General features: G+C 38.0%; 1 protein-coding gene across 4 annotated transcripts in view; it reads right to left on the reverse strand.

The window, feature by feature from the left end:
* The window catches only part of col13a1 (collagen, type XIII, alpha 1), a 73,192-nt gene that overhangs the window by 8,100 nt on the left and 43,738 nt on the right, over nt 1–21,354 (reverse strand). For 3 of the 4 annotated variants that reach the window (XM_058381194.1, XM_058381210.1, XM_058381202.1), the window contains 28 exons: nt 20,911–20,937; nt 20,768–20,794; nt 20,655–20,681; nt 18,681–18,743; nt 16,682–16,774; nt 16,499–16,540; nt 16,370–16,387; nt 15,507–15,533; nt 15,221–15,265; nt 13,424–13,450; nt 11,983–12,027; nt 6,780–6,857; nt 6,673–6,699; nt 6,543–6,578; nt 6,387–6,443; nt 6,232–6,255; nt 6,092–6,136; nt 5,914–5,958; nt 5,668–5,793; nt 5,243–5,314; nt 5,045–5,089; nt 4,777–4,827; nt 4,424–4,450; nt 4,229–4,315; nt 2,459–2,494; nt 1,093–1,146; nt 883–936; nt 666–701 (listed from right to left, as the gene is read on the reverse strand). In XM_058381194.1, coding sequence (XP_058237177.1) covers nt 666–701; nt 883–936; nt 1,093–1,146; nt 2,459–2,494; nt 4,229–4,315; nt 4,424–4,450; nt 4,777–4,827; nt 5,045–5,089; nt 5,243–5,314; nt 5,668–5,793; nt 5,914–5,958; nt 6,092–6,136; nt 6,232–6,255; nt 6,387–6,443; nt 6,543–6,578; nt 6,673–6,699; nt 6,780–6,857; nt 11,983–12,027; nt 13,424–13,450; nt 15,221–15,265; nt 15,507–15,533; nt 16,370–16,387; nt 16,499–16,540; nt 16,682–16,774; nt 18,681–18,743; nt 20,655–20,681; nt 20,768–20,794; nt 20,911–20,937 — 1,341 coding nt within the window. The remainder of the gene's footprint in view (nt 1–665; nt 702–882; nt 937–1,092; nt 1,147–2,458; nt 2,495–4,228; nt 4,316–4,423; nt 4,451–4,776; nt 4,828–5,044; nt 5,090–5,242; nt 5,315–5,667; nt 5,794–5,913; nt 5,959–6,091; nt 6,137–6,231; nt 6,256–6,386; nt 6,444–6,542; nt 6,579–6,672; nt 6,700–6,779; nt 6,858–11,982; nt 12,028–13,423; nt 13,451–15,220; nt 15,266–15,506; nt 15,534–16,369; nt 16,388–16,498; nt 16,541–16,681; nt 16,775–18,680; nt 18,744–20,654; nt 20,682–20,767; nt 20,795–20,910; nt 20,938–21,354) is intronic. The other variant, XM_058381184.1, reaches the window with a different exon arrangement.

A 21,354-nucleotide genomic window follows, 5' to 3' on the forward strand; every position in this document is an offset into this window, starting at 1 on the left:
AACAAACATATTGGAGGGTATCTTTTGAGAGAGAGAGAGAGAGAGAGAGAGAGAGAGAGAGGGAGAGATGCACACTGAAAGGTCAATAGCTGTTGATGTTACTAGCTGGTAATGAGACATTTGTTTTCATCTAAAGGAAATCCCACAAGGCAATGTGCAGTGACGTTGATTTTTCTTTTAATTCAATGTATTTGTTTTGCATTTTGTATTAATTACTTATATGATCTACTTTTAATTTCTGTGTTCAGAGAATCAGTGTTTATTTATGTGCATTTAAAAAGAACCTGCAAAATAAAATAACACAACTAACCAACGAAAAGGCCACTTTAATAACACTATATTCATACATGACATGTAATAATAAAAAGCAATAGAAAAAACATGATTTATAAACATTACTATCACAAATCTATTAGATGTTTCTGAACCCAGCATCGTTTTGCTCATTTTGACAGCAGTTGTAGTATAAAATAGAATAAAATGCATATGCAAATATTACTCCCAGTAGCTACAAACTATGCTCTCAGTACATCCTATATTGGATTTAACAGATTTGACTGGAAGGGAGCTGAATTTTGGTTTTTCACCCAAACTTCCCCAATAACAAACTGGGTTTTTATGAAAGCCACAATATCTAATTCAAATGTAACAGTGTCAAAACTTACCCGGTTTCCTTTTAATCCTGGTGGTCCTACTAAGCCCTAATAAAGTGAGGGGAAAAGATATGACTGAATAGATAATTTAGTGCACATATTTATTTACATCTACAATCTATTTCACAGGAAACCTGCAGACTGCATAATTTAAAATCTCTATCTACAGCTGATCCTGGTGGCTTAGTGCCGTATTTCAAAAATAAGAGTGAGGATGCAGTGTACTTACAGGGATGCCTTGAGGCCCTATTGGTCCTGCTACTCCCATTTCTCCTTTCTCACCCTACAAAAGTATTACAAGATAAATAACATGTCAACAAACTGACATCATTTGAATGATATTAAGATTTCATAAGTATTTGGATGTTATACAGACACTGAATTATCATTCTAACAATTCTATCAAATATTTATGATTAAAGCTGAAAATGTATCTCACCCTCTCTCCTTTTGGTCCTGCTGGTCCAGGTATACCAGGCGGTCCTATAAGACCCTTTGAAGGCAAAGGTAAACATTTACATGATTCAGCCTTTAACAGAAGGCAGGGCTCTAAGTGCCACAGTCATAAAAGAAGAGAAAGTATCAGCAGATCAACAAGTGTTTCAGAGTTGACAATGTGCTTTTCTCCACTCCCATTTTTCCTCAATGCTGACTATATCTATGGTCTACATAAAGGAAATCTATTAAAAGTGCTTTCACACAGTGATGGAATTACGGTGAGATTCTAACTATAAAAGTGTTTACGTCATTGTTGAACTTTATTACTAGCTGAATTCACTAGCTGGAAATTTTCTATTATTGACCACATAATAAATAAAATCTCTGAGAAAGCTGTTAAGAAGCTTTATATGTTTCCATCAAAACAACTCATTTGCAAGTCCAACGAGATAAACAGCTCCGAATAAAATCTCCAAGCCATCATTTTATAATTACCGTAACTCCAACATGATATGAGGGCACTATAATTATAACTCTAATAGTACTTCTCTAAAGAACAGTGTGGCTCGCCATGGCATGTCTATCTTAGCTTATGGTAAGACTTTCCATATAGCAGGATTATGGGTAATTTGCCAAGCCAAGCCATGCTGCACTGTCCATTAAAGTGCTATCAGACTCAAGATTCTAAATATTACTGATCAGGAAAATAATGATAAATCCATCTTCAACTCTGATTTCTTGACTTGGACAGAATTTAAAAGAAGAGAAGTTAGACTTTATTGCTTTCCTGCAGTATCCGCAGCCATGTGACGGATATGCCATACTTTAATCATACAGCATGCAACCGCATCCAAGCATGCGCTCCTGGTAAATCTCAAGGTCAAAGATACTTTTGTTTTAAAGAATAAAGTCTTTGAAATGTGATGATCAGAGGTCAGCCATCTTTAAATACTGAATATGGCAGGCTAGAAGGGCAGGCTGGAAGGGCAAGAGACTATTTATCTTGGTACGGAGTTGTCTGTGATCTACTCATGCACCCAATTACTCAGCTCAATGCTGACAAGTAAAAAGTGTGTGGCTTGTTCTGTAGTTCTAGAAGAAGCAAGAGGTAACAGGCAAACAGGCTTATGAAAAATGCCATCTCAAAAGCCATCCCCTTGCCAATCCAGCCTCACCAAGTGTTTAAACAAGGACCTTAACCAAAATATGTAAGACTAAAACAAGCAGAGAAGGAGAGGCAAGCAGATAGAGACATATGTACTCAGACACATAGCCAGTTGCAGGCAGGCTGTAGAAGCAAATAGATAGAGGGAGATGAAGGGAGATGAAAGGAGACGGGTGAGGGGAACGGGTCTTGTGCCACTCACCACTGGACCAGGCTTGCCGTCTAAACCATGAGCCCCCTGGACAGTGTGTAAACAGTTAGAGAGTGGAGGGGAGAGATAGAGATGGTGGGGAGAGGGGAGTGGGGGGAGTGGGGGGTGAGTGAAGCAGTGATTTGTGTGCCATAAAAATAGCTTTGATGGAGGAGTGACAGTGTGGCTGATGATGTGAGAAGTAGACAGTAACTCCTTTTAACTTTCCACATGAGTATAAGCCACTTTCTCAGGGTAGCTGTAACCTGATCAAGTGCTTTGATGCTTTATTCGAGAACATTTTTTAAATTATTATACCAAGAGTGGTAAACTACAAATGTAGGTTTAGGATTACTGATCAATGCATTGTTCCTGTCAAAAGAAAACCTCGCTTTAGAAAAGAAGAAAATCTTAGTAATGTCCTTGTTAATTGTGTAGTGTCTGCCTTCCACATGACAGTACCAAAGTACACAATTTTTGTAGGTAGTTATTTAACAGAATACATTTTAGTTTTTAGTGGCCATACAGGGCTTTCAAAAAAAAAAAAGGTTACATTTACATAATGATAGCAAAATAAAACTGTCAATTATTTTCAGGCAATAAGTAATCTTAAAGCAATGTATCATACATCAAAAGCTATAAGTTATTTATATTTTTTTTTCCTATTTCTCTTGCACATGAAATAACTTGAAATTTGTAGATTTCATAACCAAGGGACCATTTTCCAAATAATTTTATTCACAGAACGGGAAGCTGAAATTATGATTAAAATAGTGATTTGGGGCTTAACGGTTTTCTTATGACACCAATAATATCTGAAATTTAGTTTGCATCTATGCAAACAGTTTTATTTCAAAATGTTTTCATTTCTCAGCAGATTTTCTGAGATAAAACATTATCTAAGTGCAAAAGGAGTTATTGTGCTACTGACTGAGTGACTAGAACAAGTTTCTGAACAATTAACACCATAAAGAGACACCAAAAGTTAGGAAAAGTCCCCTTGAAGTTCACTAATTCCATGCCTTTTAACATAAAGAAAATCATAAAATTATGTAAGGGATTTAAAAAACACTGAGTCATTCAAGACAGAACAAATTATTGTGTATGGTTCTTGTACTCCATCATACTAGTCAATGCAGTTAAATATTGGGCATCTTTCCCATGATCATGTCTCTGTTTCTGGATAAATCTATAAATAAGATAAAAAAATCTTTTTTTGTAAGGGTAAGTTCCTAAATCTATTACCTTAACTCAAAGCACTTTCTCAAAATGCATTACTCAAATCCTGCTATATTAATTACAAGTTAATAAATGCATTTCATTTATTCCACAATGCGACAATCTCTATATACCACCAAAAAAAGATAGTAGTGGCAGTAGTACTGAATTTGGACTGTCAAATTTTCTATCTATATATATATTTGAGGATAATTATGTTTGACAGTATAGTCTATCTGCTAACTATCTCTCTGTTCCATGCACTTTTTGAACACAAGGACATTCACTGCTTCATGCAACTTGACACCATTGCACTCAATAAGCCATCAGCCAGTGAAGCCTAGTCTTAACACCACAGAAAGCAGCAGCACATTAGTCATATCATATCGTATTTTTAAACACAGCTCTAACACCCAGGATGTCCTTTGTTCCTAAAAGCATTAGCTGAAAAAATGTGTTGTCATTATTTTCATACTTGCATATAAATTACAAGCTTTTGAGACATTAAGGCTGAGTGCTAAATAAAAAACTTGATATATAAGAATAGTACAGAAGTGTACTTACCGGTAATCCGAGATGACCCCTGTCTCCTTTATCTCCTTTCTGTCCAGGTGATCCTTTCTCTCCTCTCACACCCAGACCTGGCTCCCCCTGACAGAGAACAGCACAGAACAGATTGACTTACTTTGACCTATGAGGTGTATTATAAAACATATAGTGGTAAAATATGAGATGGTAGACACAATGCCTCAACCTCACCTTTGGCCCTGACAATCCTGGAGGTCCCTGAAAAATGAAAAATAATGCATGTTTGAATTGTGTATATAATTACGTTATTTACAGCACAAAACAAAAAAAATAAAAATGTAATTCAGACACCAGACTCAAGGGAAGATGTTTTGTAGGTTCCCTAAGAGAGATAAAAAAAGGCTAACAGATTTTAACAGTGTCTGTTAAGTTGTTGTGTCATGTACTTATGTTAAATGGTTAAACTGTTTTTGATGTGTATAAAATGTTTCTACCCTGACTGGCTAGCAGTTTTTGTATTGCCTAACATGACAATGCAATAACGCGATTTATTAGTCATTGTAAGAAGGATATTTTATTCTCACCATTGGCCCCACTGGCCCTGCAGGTCCTGGAGGTCCTGGTGGGCCATACATCTGAGAAGAATAGAAAACAAATTGTAACTTTACTCTATTTGGCCAAATTAAGATCCATCAAAAGAGTGGTCTAATAGTAAATGAATGGTCAACATATTTCTTTTGTATGTGTGTGTTGCTGTTCAAACATTAATGCTGCTGAAAAACTGTCATGTCTGCTTGCTTCATTCTCCATCTCTATTTTTAATGGTTCCTCAAAACAAACAGGAACATTTACCTGGTCTCCGTTTTCTCCTTTCTCTCCAGCTTCACCTTTCTGACCCTGAAGAACAGAGTAAAAACGTTTTTGTTATGCTTAACTATGTTATTTATATCTTCATTACATGACAACACTGCATCAGAAACATTCACACTCTTATGTTATCTGATGCCTCTGCATCAATAACATTAATCCAATGAGGGCACCATTGCGTACCATGGAGCCTGGTAATCCAATGGGGCCAGGAGACCCTGCGGCCCCCTTTTCACCAGTAGGGCCATCTAAACCCTACAGAATGGGAAGGAATGAGGAAATAAAGGTTAAGTACTGTCCAGATGGGAAATTTTGATGGAATCAACTGACATTACTCTCTGACAATTCATTTCTGGGTGCAAATTTAAAAGATGAACATTCACATTCTTGAACTTGAATCTTTGAGGCATTAATGATAGACGCAATGCTGCCCACACACTAAATGTGTTTCAACTATTCATTGTACTTCTCATTCAGAGTTTAACTCTCACAATGCAGAGGTTACAGAGCTAATCTTATTACAGAGCTATAATCACAAATTAAATGAAAATGTACTTTCTAATAGTGACAGCTTCATATCTGGTAGGTCAGGTTCCTTAAACACTCACAGGTGATCCAGAGGGACCCATGTCTCCTTTATCCCCTTTAGGTCCCGGGAAGCCCATAACTCCTCCCTCACCTCGAGGTCCAGATGGGCCCATGGGTCCAGGCTCTCCTGCTTTTCCCCGAGGACCCTGAGCCATGTGATTGTTCAATTTTAGTAATCTACTTTGACAAATTGTCTTAAACAGCAAACCAACAACCGCTGCCTATTTTTAATCTTTAATAACAAAATGGAAGGAATACTCTTTTACCTTCTCCCCATCAAGACCAGGAGGCCCAGGCAGCCCAACTTCACCCTGAATACAAAAGTAGTTCAAAGGAAATGTGTGTAATACACTAAAATTTTTTATTCATTGAATCATCAGTAAGATGCATGAAAATTAGAATATTAAACATGATTCAAATGTGAAAATTTGAAAGATCTAGTACCTTAGCACCAGGTAACCCAGGAGGTCCTGGTAGACCAGGTGGGCCCTGTAGTCACACATGAATAATTATTTGAATGAACATTAATTGTTTAGTTTGCCTTAATCTTACACTAGGCAATCTTACACACAGTGTACACTTACCATTAGATGCACATTACGAATATCCTGAAAAACAAACAATTTATTTAACCATACTGTATGTCTAGAATTTTTATTATGATTATAATTAATCATTAATATGATAGAACAGATTATTATGATTAATTATCATAAATATGATTAGACATATAACATACATTCTCGTTGTTGTTAATTAACATTTTTCCTGGTTCTCCTGTTGCACCTGGAGGACCCTGATATGCAAAAATAAAGAATACAAAAATAAATAAATGAATATACAGTAAAACAGTACATACTTAATTCAGTTAATTTGCATTTAAGTTTTGACTCACTCTTGGCCCTGGTTGGCCCTCAGATCCTGTTTCACCCTATAGATAGACAAACCTTATATAAATATATATAACATATAAAATATCAGTGTAACAACATAGTGGTTTTATTACTAGCAGAGGCATTACTAACCTTAATACCTTGATCACCTTTCAGACCCTGTAATATAATCAAACTGGTTAATAGTTCATAACAATGATAGATCACTGACAAGCTAAAACATGCTTAAAATGCAATACCTTGGGTCCGGGCAGCCCTGGTACTCCTGGCTCTCCTTTAATGCCAACTCCTGAAGAACTTGTCTCCCCCTTTTCACCCTGCCAAGAGATAAAAACACAAGAGCTCAATATCCCAGTTTCAGTTACCGACAGACCAGTTATTAATATTTCTTACATTACGATGTATTCACTGACACTAAAGGCATGAGACTATTCACTAAGTATTGTATTATGCAAACACACTCTTCAGGCTTTACAGACAGGTCAGTACATCATACATGATTAGTAATAAAACACAATGACCAAGCAAGAGTACTGGTAAACACTTTCATTGATTTGATCAGTAATTCATTTTCAGTAAGCTTTATACAGGTCGACACTAAATCCAGAACAATGTCTCAGGAACTCTGGGAGCGAGCTGGGTGCCAGCTCTTAATGGGATGCCAGTTTATTGCATTAAACACCTTTAAGCACTATTTAATAACTGAAAAAGGCACACGTAGATTAAATTACAGAACCGGACACTAATATTTTAATGAATTCACAGTGCAAAGTTAGGTCAGTGTTTCACACACAGCATGTTCTCATGCCCAGACCTATAAGAATGACACAAATTCATGACAGTAATGAACACCATATGGAAAATTTTTGCTCTCAGTCAGTGACACTAAATTCTCAAATTTCAAACAATGAAACAAGGACCCAGAGTAGCAAAGTGTGCACACAACATGACAGTAATTGTGAATGAACCTCATGCTCTTTTCATGACCATTAAAGGCTTACCTTATAGCCTCGCTTCCCCGGAATACCGGGAATACCTGTCTGACCCTTTATACAGTGATAGAAAACACACCATTTGTCTTGAATACCACTAAGACATTAAGACTAATGTTTTATTGTCACTGTCTATATTTCTCAGACCTTTACCTTTAGTCCAGGAGCACCTGGAAAACCAAGTTCTCCCTGAAATGAATGACGAGGACAGTCAGAGACAGAAAAAAAGGAGACAGGAATAGAAAGAAAAGAGAATAAGATCCTAACATCTAAAACCCAATGCCAGAGTTCACAACATGCCATATTTCATAAACAAACTGTTTGGTTATTATTAAAAGCCTTTATTATCATCATTTTTGCCCATAGTATCCACACAAATTAGCATAAACCAATTTAAACATCATAGACATTAACTGTAAACATTTGATGTCTTAGATGCCATTAGTCCTATCATATTTAGTGGACAACATGCGCTGGTGTTAATATTTAGAACATCTGGTCAGGCTTTGTGTGTTCCAGGCATTCAAAACTGATCACTGGCAGAGTCACAATGAGCTGCCCCACATTGCTCTGTTATTCATAGTAAAGAACAGAGGATAGGTATTCACGTCTGACTCAAATTAATGGGCAAAAAACAAGGGAGTGATATAGAGACACAGCTGAGACTGTATGCAAGGACTTGCAGTTAGTCACTGACACTCTTCCACATGTCCTCTCATGCCTCAAGACCACCAAGGGTTTATTGTAGAGTCTCTTCCAAAAGTACTGGAACAGCAAAGGCCAATTCTGTTGTTTTTGCCATACACTGAAGACTTTTGGGTTTGAGTTCAAAAGATGAATATGACATGGCAGATCAGAATTTCGGCTTTTGTTTCCTGATATTTACATCTAGGTTTGTTAAACAACTAAATAAACCACCCAGTTTTTAAGTAAACAAAAATATTGGCACTGAGAGTCTTAAAGTATATTATAATAAATAACACTTAATTTGTGGTTGCATATCCCTTGCTTGCAATAACTGCATCAAGTCAGTGACCACCCAATGTCTCCAAACTGTTTTTTTCTTTTCTTCATTTGTTGTGTTGTCAGTGTATTTTGGGTCATTGTCTTGCTGGATGATGAAGTTAGTCCCAATTAGATTGGATGCATTTCTCTGTAAATTTGCAAACAGAATGCTTCTGTAGACTTTTGAATTCATTCTGCTGCTACCATCACAAAAGGAAGGATAATCATTAAAGATTAGTGAATCTGGTCCAGAAGCAGACACTGAAGTGCAAACCACGACAATACCTCTCCTGAGTTTGACTGATGAACAGTATGTTTTGGATCATAAGCAGATGATTTCTTTTCCCACATTTTGGCCTTTCCATCACTTTGGTAGAATCACTTTGGCTAATCTTGATTCCAGAGCTTTAGTGGCTCATCTCTTTATTTCTTTGCAAATTCCAATCTGGCTTTCTTACCGCTGATGAGTGGTTTGCATTTTGTGGTATGGTCTCAATATTTCTGTTCTGGAAGTTTTCTTCAAACAGTGGATTGAGATACGTTCACCCCTGCCTGTGGAGGTTGTTAGTGAAGTCACTGACTGTTGTTATTAGGTTTTTCTTCACAGTTCTGTCATCAACTGCTATTGTTCTTCTTAGCTGACCTTTTCCATGTCTGGTTGTTAGTATACCAGTGGTTGCTTTCTGTTTCAGGACATTCCAAAATGTTGGAATGCTTATGCAATGGTTCTGATTGATTTTCCATCTTTTCTACAAAATGGCTATTGGCCTTGCTTACATTCATGAGTAGATACAGTCTCTTGTGATATAGTCTCCCCTCGGTTTTTGCAGTATACTGTATTTGACTAGATTATTGCTAGCTTTGTGACCACTTGGATCCTGCTGAACATTTTTGGCAAGGAAATCTTCCTCAGACAGCATGCTGGGTGAGTACTACAAGACAGGCTTTACAGTTTGGCTCTTGAACTACAGTTCTGGATTTAACATGGAAATGTGTTTGAATACCCATAGCAGGTGAAGAGTAGTAACAACCACCAAGCAGTACTAGCTTATATACTGGATGACTAAAGGCACATTCAATGTATACTACCTTTACTCCTTGTTTTCCTGGCATTCCAGGCATCCCTCTCTCACCCTGGAAAAGTGGCAGAATTTTCCACCTTTTCAAAGACTCATAACACATCTAAATTACCATGCAACTAAAACAGATCTTTAAATACCGTGCTAGGTACATTAGAGAATTGCAACCAAAATTCCAGTTCTGTTATTGGCTTGTGCATTTCCAATAAAATGTTCTAGGAATTCAAATGTCACAGAAAGCATATGTGTCAACTGCAGAACGCAGACACCAGGCACCATGTGCAGAGTTAAGAGGACAGTAGGTCTGAGTGGATGGTAAAATCATCCCCTCTTTGACCACACACACACACTACTCTCTTGGATTATGTGAGACCCTAACAGGTGCAGTAGTCAGGATCTTGGAAGGGTCGTGCATTGTCAAGCGATATGTGGTATGAGAGTACACTAATTATCCCAGGAACTCAAGAGGGGCTTTGGACTGGAGACATGAGAGCAACATGCTCAGCTGCTTGTCATGACTACCGACCAGTCCTGACCCAGCCAAAGTAATCTGGGGGGTTCAGAATGAGTCAAGTGGAAGAGAACAGACACTTTACACAGTATTTGTAGATTGTGTGCTGGAGATTAAGGTTTTATATATATTTATATATAAAGTTCTAGTAAGGTGAAAGACTGTAGCACTGCACTTAAGGGAAACAGAAAGATGCTGTAATGCCTGCAGCCTTCAATATTTCCAGTGAGGGCGGCAGTCTCAGTATCGCCAGTCTCTTTGATCCTCTCCTTTTATGCTCAACTCACACCATTCTTGACATCTTCTCCATCCCTCATCATTACTTTTCTATTCCCTGTGTGCTATTTTGGATGGTGGATCAGTTCAGTATTCAGTGTGTGGACAGAAGCAGTCCACAGATGATTTATCACACTGTCATTTTCCGCAGTGAAATGATGTTGGCGTGGTTTTTAGAGTCCAGTGGAATTGTGGGAGTATAAATTCGTCACCACTCTACCATTACATAAGAAATCTACTCTCCACATTCAGTATACAGACTAAATGCCAAAATCGATTGCTATTTGTACAGCACATTAAATGCTTGTTTGGTTTGTCTCTGGAGAAACTGTTATGGGTCATATATAGAACTATACAATTAGACACTTTTCTCTGCAGAAAATATTTCACGTTCAGCGACTTCAGAAATATCAACCCATTAATGTTATTGATTAATAATTCTACTGGTCATCATACTAGTCAAAATATGTTGAGCAAAATCTGTATCTAGTTTTACTCTATTTGGTTTCAGAAGCCCATAGATAAGTTTAAGAATAGAGATTATAAAATGTTGGGAAATATGAACGTTCAACAATAAACCATAATCTTTAACAAACACAGAAGGCTCTAATGGAAACAACTGGTTTTCTAATTAGTATACATTTTCCCGTAGATTTCAGGAAAGAGATAATGTAGGGAAGGAAACAAATTTTCCCTCTCAGTTGCTGCTTGTGGCAATTAATTGTCATCTCATACTCCTTTCTGTTTTGAGTGATAAACTGCATTATATCTCTGAAGTCTCAGTCTTTCCTTACTCAAGGCCGCTTTCTGGGAGGAACCCTTAAACAGTTTTCCTGCATGTGTGGGGGAGTTTATGGTGAAGTGGGTCTGCTCTCTTTCATCTTATTAAGTAAAAGGTCAAAAGGATTCAGTCTGTCTTGCACTCAGCTGTTGAGGTGGACGGCTGTAACTCAGAGAGGTTGTGGTCATCGCCTCACTATCTCCTGCAGATAGTCTAGCCTGCAGAACAACTGGAGTGGTGACATTGTGTAATTTATGATGTAGTAACTGGATTGCATTTCCTTCACAAGAGTCTGACACATAACAGTAACCAGTGCAGGTTACAGGCATGGCAACATGTCTAGCAAGCTAAAGTGGGACAGTGTATTTTTGTGGTGCGAATATGAGTAAAGACAGACGGGACTCTGTGGACTGTGAAGATCAGACCACTGGGGATCTGATGTGACTTAAGGAGCTCCTCTTCTGTGAAAAGACTTTTGTTCTGTTCCTCTTGGCAAAGCTTCTTTGTGACATTACTGAGTAAATGCGGTGGCCTCTAATAAGCAACATGTAAAATTGATCATTTACAGATGTACTGGGTCAAGATCAACGCTGTAGCATGTGCTATTTTGACACCCTTTTGCAAGACGTCTGATCAATCCATTCCATTTAAAACCAGTGATTACGGTTAAATTTTAGATTTATAACAAAAACGAAAATGATTTATCTTGGCATTATGGATATTCATGCTATTAGAATCATGGTTCAAATCATGCAACGATGAGATGCACAAAAAGGTAAATTCACTCAGAGAGTATACCTTCTCTCCTTTCTCTCCTGCAAGACCCATCTTCCCCTCCTCTCCCTACACATCACGCAGATGGAAACATCTTTAGCAGAGTAGTGGACACACACATATGGGCACACACACACACGCAGCAGAAACGTAGCATAGGACAAATAATGATTTTAGATCTTATCACCCTGGCATGTACTGAAAATAAACTTCCACTATAAATCAGAAAAAAGTGACCATTGCTTAATCTAACCATCAGAACCCCAATGGGTGGTCCTGGAAGCCTGAGACAGAACAGAAAGCTTTGAGCTTTGTGTGTGTGTGTGTGTGTGTGTGATAGTGTAAAGAGAAGGATCCTGAAGGGAAATGAAAATTCCATTAAACCCCATGAACTAGGTAGAAGCTCCATCTACTTCACTAAAATGTGCCACTCAGACTGTCCCCGACATGCTGATAAGAGCCCAGGGTTTATTTAAGATATCACACCCTGTCTCTGACTCTGGCTCCTGGCAGCCCTCACTGACACATTGTATTGGATGTCCTGTAGCACGGTTGGCTCCACAAGACAATACTCAGCACAGCTAGTTAGACAGACAGGATACTCTCTGGCCTCTCCTGGCTATTTGTACCTCAGCAGGTGTAAATAGACTGAAAATACTTCCCTTGAGAAAGAGCCAAATGACATGGTGCAATCACAACTGCAAATGTATTAACCTACCCACTATGACGCTATTAAAGTAAGCCGACTAATAGTCCAAACATGCTGAACTGCTGGTGCTTACTTATCTTTACTGTGTACGGTTTTAACTTGCAATGAAGAGCAGACACATTTCTTAATCTACATTCAGCTGGGATGTAACCAAATACAAACACATTATACAGAATCAACAGATAAAGTTTTCCAACATGATACAATACAGATATAGGATAGAAATCCGAGCCACACTATTAGTTTTCAGAAAGCTTGCCAGGAGAGTTCACAGGACTTCTGGTTAAGACTGAATAATCAGCATGCAAGGCAAATAAAGATCACATTCATTAACATGTATTTACAACATCCTTTATAACTGCCTGGCAAGGGTCACTGTGGTTTAAATTTGGCTACTAATTTGTTTACATTTTGGGGAAAATAACCAACCAACTCACTATGTGAGTTACACTGAAAAAAGAGATCTTAAGTGAAAACCCTGAGATTAACTGCTGGAATCAACAATATTTAATTATAAATATTAAGTATTTAATTATTAGGGGGAAAGCCCTTCCAGTTTAGGTCACACCACAGAGTTGTACCTGGCTGAGATACAGATATCTGGAGCATATTTAGAGATATTGGGATAGGGATATTTGAAACATTAAACAGATACAGATGGTTGCACTGCATTACACCCTTAATATTTTCCGAACACTCCCAATGAGGTTCAGTATTTAAAAATTTGCCAAATACAAAAACACACAGTTGTCTTACCTTCTGTCCTTGATCCCCTTTGGATCCCTAAGGTAACAAAGAGGAAACAGAAGAACAGAAATACATTAGCCATGCATCAAGACATAAATTGCTGTTTTTGTTTATGTTTTAAAAAGGCAGTTGACTTGAGCTGAGGTAGTCGCTTGTCAAGACCTATCATGACTGAGGCATTTTGTGTCAGGTAGGATGAGGATGCATCTCTAGAGGTTCATATCTCGAGACATCTCTAGAGGTTCACGTTTAGACAAAAACCAAACTGTGCTAGCAGATAAGGTCTTACTTTAGTTACCTGGGGACAGTCTATGATCAGAATGACGACTTTCTCTCTGAAAATGCACTGAGTGGTTACATTCAGCTGAGGTCGAAAAACATTTCTTAACAATGTGTTTTTCTCGAAATCTGCTGTGCCCCATATGAGATGATTACTCATAATCTGGCTCGAGATCTTATTTGGATGGATGCATGGGAAAATATCCATGTCTGTGGAAGAAATCTAAAGTTTACTAGGTCTGATATTGAGGGAGTGGAGTAGCAGGTTGTTTCAGAGTTCAAAATAAAGTTTGCACAGTATGGGTTTTATCACGGTAAAGTTAATTTATATTCAAATAATAAAATCATTGGTGGTGTGAGCTAGGGTGAGCAGTCCTCACAAAAATATCAATCATACACTGGTCAGTTCTGGAAGGGACATGTTGAGCATGTGTATGAGAAAAGAGAACGAAGTTCAGAAAAACATATGAGGTAGAAAGGAAATGTGAATAGGCCTGGTATGGATAAGTCACAGAAATGTATGGCTAAATTCAAAAGAATAGGACTAGGCATATTGCAGTGTGGGAAAGTCCTTTAGGCGTTGGACACCGAGTGAAATCAATATGATGAAGTAGGAAGATAGAGGCTGGCTCACAGTGAATATCTCTGTCTTCCTCTCTGTGTATATTTGTGCATATGTTTTCTTAGGGTACTTTAACATTTTACCAATAACAGAGTCCCAATCAGAGTGAAATATATACTGCTGGATTCGCTGTCTGGTTTGATTTCACACTGCACATAATTAAAAACAAACCAAAAAAGAAACGCTGGCTGGCTGAGGAGCATGTACAGCTAAAAACCTATTCATCATGTGCTTTCAATCACCAGAAAAATGGCAATAGATCAAAGTTAAAATCCAAATGTGTGTACTTATCGGAAAAATTACTCGACCATGGAGCACAGAGCCGGCACTACATAAATGATTTGATAAGTATATAAATAACTAGTTTTCAATGTACTGTGTATGGTATTCAGCTTATATATTCTTTTTCTTTATGTTAATTTTCACTTTCTGTTTGTTTCTACATTCCAGATATCCAGAACACATGGCATTTCTGCAGCTCAGTTTGCATTTCATGGCTCACATCTAGAAAAAAAAAATTCTCCCCATAACCCATAAACAATGTTCATGTTTCATTCACTTCCTGCAAACGGGTCTCTTCGGAGTCAAATCATTTTCTCACTGCAATCAAACTGTGCTAGGGTTTACTTGAAACCACACTGAGACTCACTCAGACTAGTTTAGACTGGTCTTGGCCCATTCCAAAGTGCAATTGCTGTATTCTCACCTGCTCAAACAAACCACACAGAAGGAAAACGCCCCAGGGTTCCAATTATATGTACTAAACACTTCATATGTGAAAGCATCCCTAGAAAGACTTTATTACTAACTATGACCAAAAGACGTTGGCACAAAGATTTTAATATGTGGGTGGAATCTGCTGTTCTGTATGATAATCATGATGGCCATACATGAAAGAAGCTTACCTGGGGGCCTTCAGGTCCAGTTAATCCTGTCTCACCACGATCACCCTGGACAGAGATCACACAGTACTCTTAGTAGTAGAACATGGATAACAGATGATTTGGACATTTATTACTGTAAATTACATTGCATTCAATATCTCACATATATCTATCTCTTCAATGTAAAAATGTCTACAGTATGAAAAAGTCGAACAATTTTTTATAATTGCTTTCCATATTCATAAAAACAGATCTTTGCATATATTAGATGAGACATTAATCCATGCCTTTTACTTGACAAACCTACCTTTTGTCCTGGTACACCTGGTTCTCCCTATAATTATAAAAGTCAGAGAATATAACATAGTCATTATAATTAATTGCCATTCATCTCTTTGCTGAACAGATTACAAAATAGCATAAGATTGCGTAATAAATGTGCTCCCTAAGAAGATCTTTTGCCTGATGTAAAGAGTTTTGGTTGATTTTCAAATGATATCAAGTCATATCATTTATGATTTGGCCAATTTGCAGGAAGTTATTCCTTTATAGTGGCTTGGCAATCCACAAAAGACATGTCTAGCTCCTGCTGATATACACTAGAGTGTTGCTTTTATATAGAGCTTGGGTGTGCTATTTTATAGGCCCTGCATGTTTCAACTTACAACAGTTTGAATTCTCCATACTAAACAATCCATGGCAATTAATGCATCGGGGAAATGGAGAATTATCCAACAGCAACACAGACCGGTGAAATGCAGCGTATCCCTTTTGTACTGGTAGCAAAAGCCTGCACTCTCCCTGTAAATGGCTGAACCTTGCCTGAACCTTAGGCCTGTGTATAACACCTTGAAAAGTGCTGTTGACACAGCTGGACTAAAACTCAAAAAAGGTTAAAGCTAGGACTCTGCACCAGTAATACTACACAAGTTGCTATATGTAATTAATTGCTAGGTCTGTAAAGTGATTATTAATCAACCTGAGCAAGAAGCCTTCCTTAACCGTGTACTGTGTGAGGTCTGACAAATCAAAATATAGACATTTACCAAATGCATTCAGCCATTACACGTGTATCTTTAGGCACTTCAGGAGTTTACCACAGTGTTTAGTCCTATCACAATAATGTCTCAGCATTAACTAATGTTTCCTTTAGATCTTACATACATTTACCTTCATTCCTGTCAACATCTGCAAACAGAAAACAAAAAAACATAACAAATTATTAACATACTAAATCAATTGATTTAGTTGTACAATTTGTAATCTATAAGATTGAGACTTAGTTATGCTTTTACTCACCCTCAGGTCTTTTCCTGGTTTTCCAGGTTCTCCAGGTTTTCCCTTTATTATAAAAATGTTCCCATATATTAGTGAGACAAGAAATGACAAATAAAAAGGATACATATATTTACCATAGAGCCAGAGACAACATACAGTGAAATCCTACAAGATTAAACCTAACACTAGGAATAAAATTCTTACCGGTGGCCCATTAGCACCAGTCAATCCTGGACTACCAGGAAGCCCTGGGGGGCCAGGAGGGCCCGGTGGTCCTTGTGCTCCAGGCTCGCCCTGCTAAGAGACAACATATTACAATCTCAGACAGAGAAGCCAAAATATATTGTTATGTATAGCAGATTCAACATCAGCATTAGGGTCCCTTCTGTTTCAATTCCAGTATATTAAAGTGGAAATACCTGATGAATTACAGAGACCGAAATGGAAAGGAAGTAAACCCTTATGGCTGAGTTGAAAATTGAAATTAAAACATGTGGCTTTCAACAAATGGAAAGTTGGTAATTTAAATAGTTATTCTACCGGTGGTTATTAAACTTCAGTGAGAGAGAACCATGTTTGGAAAACAATTGCAGCCACTGATTTTTGGCTGTCCATGTATAAGAACCAAGCCAATGTGGCTTAGGTTCACCTAAAAAGCTTCAGCGTTCTGACCACTGACCAGGAAACACTCACTCATACTGTTTTTTCAGGACCCTGTCAACAATTTGAACCTCAGACATGTTCTGCTAAAAATATCTTCGGTTAAAAAAAAATTAAAAAACAGACCAAAAGCAGAACAAAATCAGGGATGGAATTGGAAATAGAGACTAGCACCAGGCTAGGAAAAATGTAATTATTAAGAATATTATATCTGGTTTGTTCAATAATTAAATCTATATTTGTGTTTTAAAGTATCAAATTATCTGGCCACCTCATTTAGAAATAAAAGGAACAAATTTTCTCTTTAATTATTCTTTTAAATAATCTCTTTCATATTTCCTCTGTGCAGTTGCAGAATCCAAGTAACACTGGATAATGCGTCCTAAAATTTAGAAGCCATCTTTTCTTCATTAATTCTTTGACAGGACTTGGTTAGCCTTGATTTATTATACCAGAAGCGAGTACACTAAATGAATTCATTCCATTATCCCGATTCAGACTAGGCAAGAATCAACACAGAAAGTCCTCCAAGTGGAGCCATTTCCACTTTTTCCTTTAGTCAGTGGTCCTCAACAATGGGGACTGTTGTCTCCAAACATGGTGCACTATTCTGGCACACTCACATACATACACCTGTAGGAACAATATAGAGGATGGATGCCAGCCGAAGTCGGTCTGTGCCAGGACTTTGTGTACAAGTAAGCTATTACAGTTTGAATTCACAAAGAGGTTTTGAGAGCAGGAAGCAGGACTGGCATGCTTTTTTGGACTGTCCTCACTTTCCTGGCAAATAAGCTCTCTATCCCCTACTTTTGTTCATTTTAGCCTGACATTATGAAAATTGCAGAAAGAGATCTAGAGATCTGTACTTTATAGGTTTATATAAATGTCAATTACTTCTTCACAATCTTTTCTTTAAAGAATGTGATAGAAACACATCTTGAGATAACATCATTTGTCTCAATCAGTAGCTTTAAAAACCTCTTGACCACTGTGGTTTCAGCCTTTTCATCAATGAAAGCACAGGAAAAACCTCTTCTATTTTTTAGAGTTTTTCCAAGATAACTTCCTGTCAGTGTGCTAATAATTGCCCATTTCCTTGTCTAAAATTACCATGGAGATATCTGGGCAAGGATAGAAAATGTATCATTTCTTGGAAACCTTGCTTTGGCACTGGGCTGAACATTCAAATGTAAACGGCCATGGCTTTGAGAAATGGCATGTCAGTATTTAAGTGTACCAATAAACGCTAAATTGTGACTACAAATGTCAAACTGAAAAACCATAGTAAAATCTCAGATAAATCAGACCTATTTGACTGCAGTTAGAATAGCTCAATAAAGTTGTGGAATGGTTCCATTACTGTTCTCACATTTCCAGCATTTAAAGAGATGGCTAGCAAACACAGTGGTGCCATCGAGGGTTACTAAAGGGACTGGGGACGGGACTGGGGTTACTAAAGGGATTGGGGTTTGGCTGGCAGTTGGTCGACAGTGGCTGGCATCCTTGGCAGGGGTAAGAAGGGTGGCAGAGAGAGATGTACCTTGAGGCGCTTTAGAATTAGAGGGCTTATTGAGGGCATGTTGCGCACGGTGATGGGCAACATCTGCTCAGGTCACAAAGCACAGGTGGGTCGCAGCGCAAAAGGTCACGAGGGCAACAGGTTGACCAGCAGGCCAAAGGAAGGAAACGGTGTCAACGAGATGCAGAGGGGAAAAGGAAAAGAAACAGAGAAATAAATGCAAAAGAGTGTATAACAGGGTAACAGCAAGGCAGGGAGAGATAAAAGAAAGAGATCAAGGTGGAACGGAGAGAAAGAGTGAAAAACGGCATGAGAACTGACAAACAGGACCCAGCAGTCTGAGTTACAGTGGTGAGATAAATATTTTCAACCGGAAGCCAAATCATATGCAGCATCCAAGCCCAAAGGGCAGATAATTGAATAACGTTGATAAGAATGTGTTTTTTGAACTGGATTTAGATATCTCAATCCACTGTGGTTTGGTTCCTGTGTCCTGTGTCCTGTGTCCTGCGTCAGTGCTGTGTAGACTTCAGTCTTGCAACAAAGAGAGTTTAGCAACAGACTTACTGTGGCCTGTCCTCCAGCACATGGGTGGACAATACGCCGTTTCTGTTGAGATTACCAGCATTATGAAGTACAGTTTGAAAAGTTACTAACCATATTCCCACTAATCTAATTTAGTAGTTTACTAAAACCCATCAAAATCCCAGGACCTGTTGGCAGGTATAGACTTCCACATTCTTGTAACTTACCCATTAAATTGAAAATAAGCTGGTACTGAAGCTGTTTGAAACTTGCCTTTGTTTTGCATTGCTTTGCATTTAATGTCCCAACAGCCTAATAATTACACTTTAAGATGCACTAGGACTAGTCAGACAGTAATAAAACACGAAAAATAAAACACTGTGTATAAAGAACACTGATTCATTATTGCACATAATTTAGTCACAGGCTCTTGTTTCTCTGACCCCTGGCTTAGTCAGATGACAGGCCTTATCTGGTCTCTCTTTGCAGCATGTCTGAAACACACACACACACACTTCTGGGGAAAGGGGAGGACCCCACAAACCTTTAACATCAGAGCCTGACTGGAGCGTAATGCTGCCAGAGTTTTCACTGGAAGTCCCTGCTTAAAGTGGCCCACCACACACACACAGACATAAACAGACATATACACACAGATACACACATACACACACACACACACACACAACTATATGTGCATATGAACGCACATATCAGAAGCACAAGCACTCAGTGATTCCCATCTCTGTTTCATGAAGTAGTCCTTCCTGTCTCTAAGCCAGTGACCTCTTGGCTCCCTTCAACATAACTGTAACCACCCGCTAACACAGACCTCCCACATAGAGGCTTGTTTTTGGTGTACTTAACAAGAACCTTTAGACAATCTGCTGTCTCTACAACCTGCTTGAACAAAACCATTTCACTGTTCCCTAGAGGTTTATACCTTGAACACTGAAACGTAATATTTTAACTTGTAGTTAGTTCGCTTTGCGAAAATCTGATAATTACATGTCATACATACTTGATTTTTTTATTTCGATATCTAATGCAAAGTTTCTAGGAAATGAATGAACTTGTGATGTGGTTAATCCCAGAACACAAACGAGTCTTTTTCTTGGCACTCGATTATCAGAAAACCTTATCAGATCTTTTTCTGTAAGCTGCTGTATAATTGTCTGGTTTTCAGTGGAACGCTAATACCCCAGAGAAAGAGCAGAAGGTCTCCAGCTCCACATGTGCTATCCGTCATGAATTATACCAATTTATCAATCCACTGTTCTTTGCCCTCTTTTCAGCTGATTGTGCAGACAGGTAATTGCAGCACTCTGTTTATAACTTCTTTAAAGTTAAAAAAGACAAATTACTGAAGCAAATCAAAATAACATACAAAATGTTTGTGGATTCTTTAATTATATTGCACAGTATGTTGCACAATATAAAGCAATTTTTAAAAGGAATTCTTTCACTCACCCGATGTGTATAATCACCACACACACCCTGAAAAACACACAAACAGGACCTGTAAGAACCTAGAAAATGTATAAAGTAAGTAGCTAAGTATACAATAAAAACTTGATCTATACCTTTTCCCCCTTTGGACCTGGTTCACCCTAATAAACAGTAATAAATGTGGATATTACATTAACTGTACAAAATGTTCAAGAAGTACAATTGGTGTAAACTACTGTAGAGCACAACAGTATAAACAATTTTATAAAATACTTACAGGAAGTCCTTTGGGACCAGGTGGGCCCTGGTGACATTAATAATTAAAAGAAACAGATTTGTCAATACAGTTTCCCCTGTCATACATAAATACATCACATAAATTAATTGTAAAAATAAACAGTAGCGGACACTAGTAAATAACACTAGTAAGTAACACACTGTTCATTCTCACACTACTACAAATGTGTTCCATATAAATAACCTCAGCACCTTTAAAAAAAATTTCCTCATTTTGTCAAACAGGGAAAAGCAGCGGAAATGGGCTCATAGTAAAAACATGAATCATTTTTTCAGCTATTCTGCCTCAGCTATTTGATGAACTAGTCCAGGCCTGGAGTGGACAGCCATGAAATTTGTTTTGGCTAATGGGAGCGAGCTTCTGTGGACCGCCAGCACCCCAGAGCCAAAGAGAGCGCACTCTTATGAAGGAGCAGCAATCACT

Source organism: Hemibagrus wyckioides, linkage group LG03 (assembly GCF_019097595.1).
Source record: "Hemibagrus wyckioides isolate EC202008001 linkage group LG03, SWU_Hwy_1.0, whole genome shotgun sequence".
In the NCBI taxonomy this organism is placed as follows: domain Eukaryota; kingdom Metazoa; phylum Chordata; class Actinopteri; order Siluriformes; family Bagridae; genus Hemibagrus; species Hemibagrus wyckioides.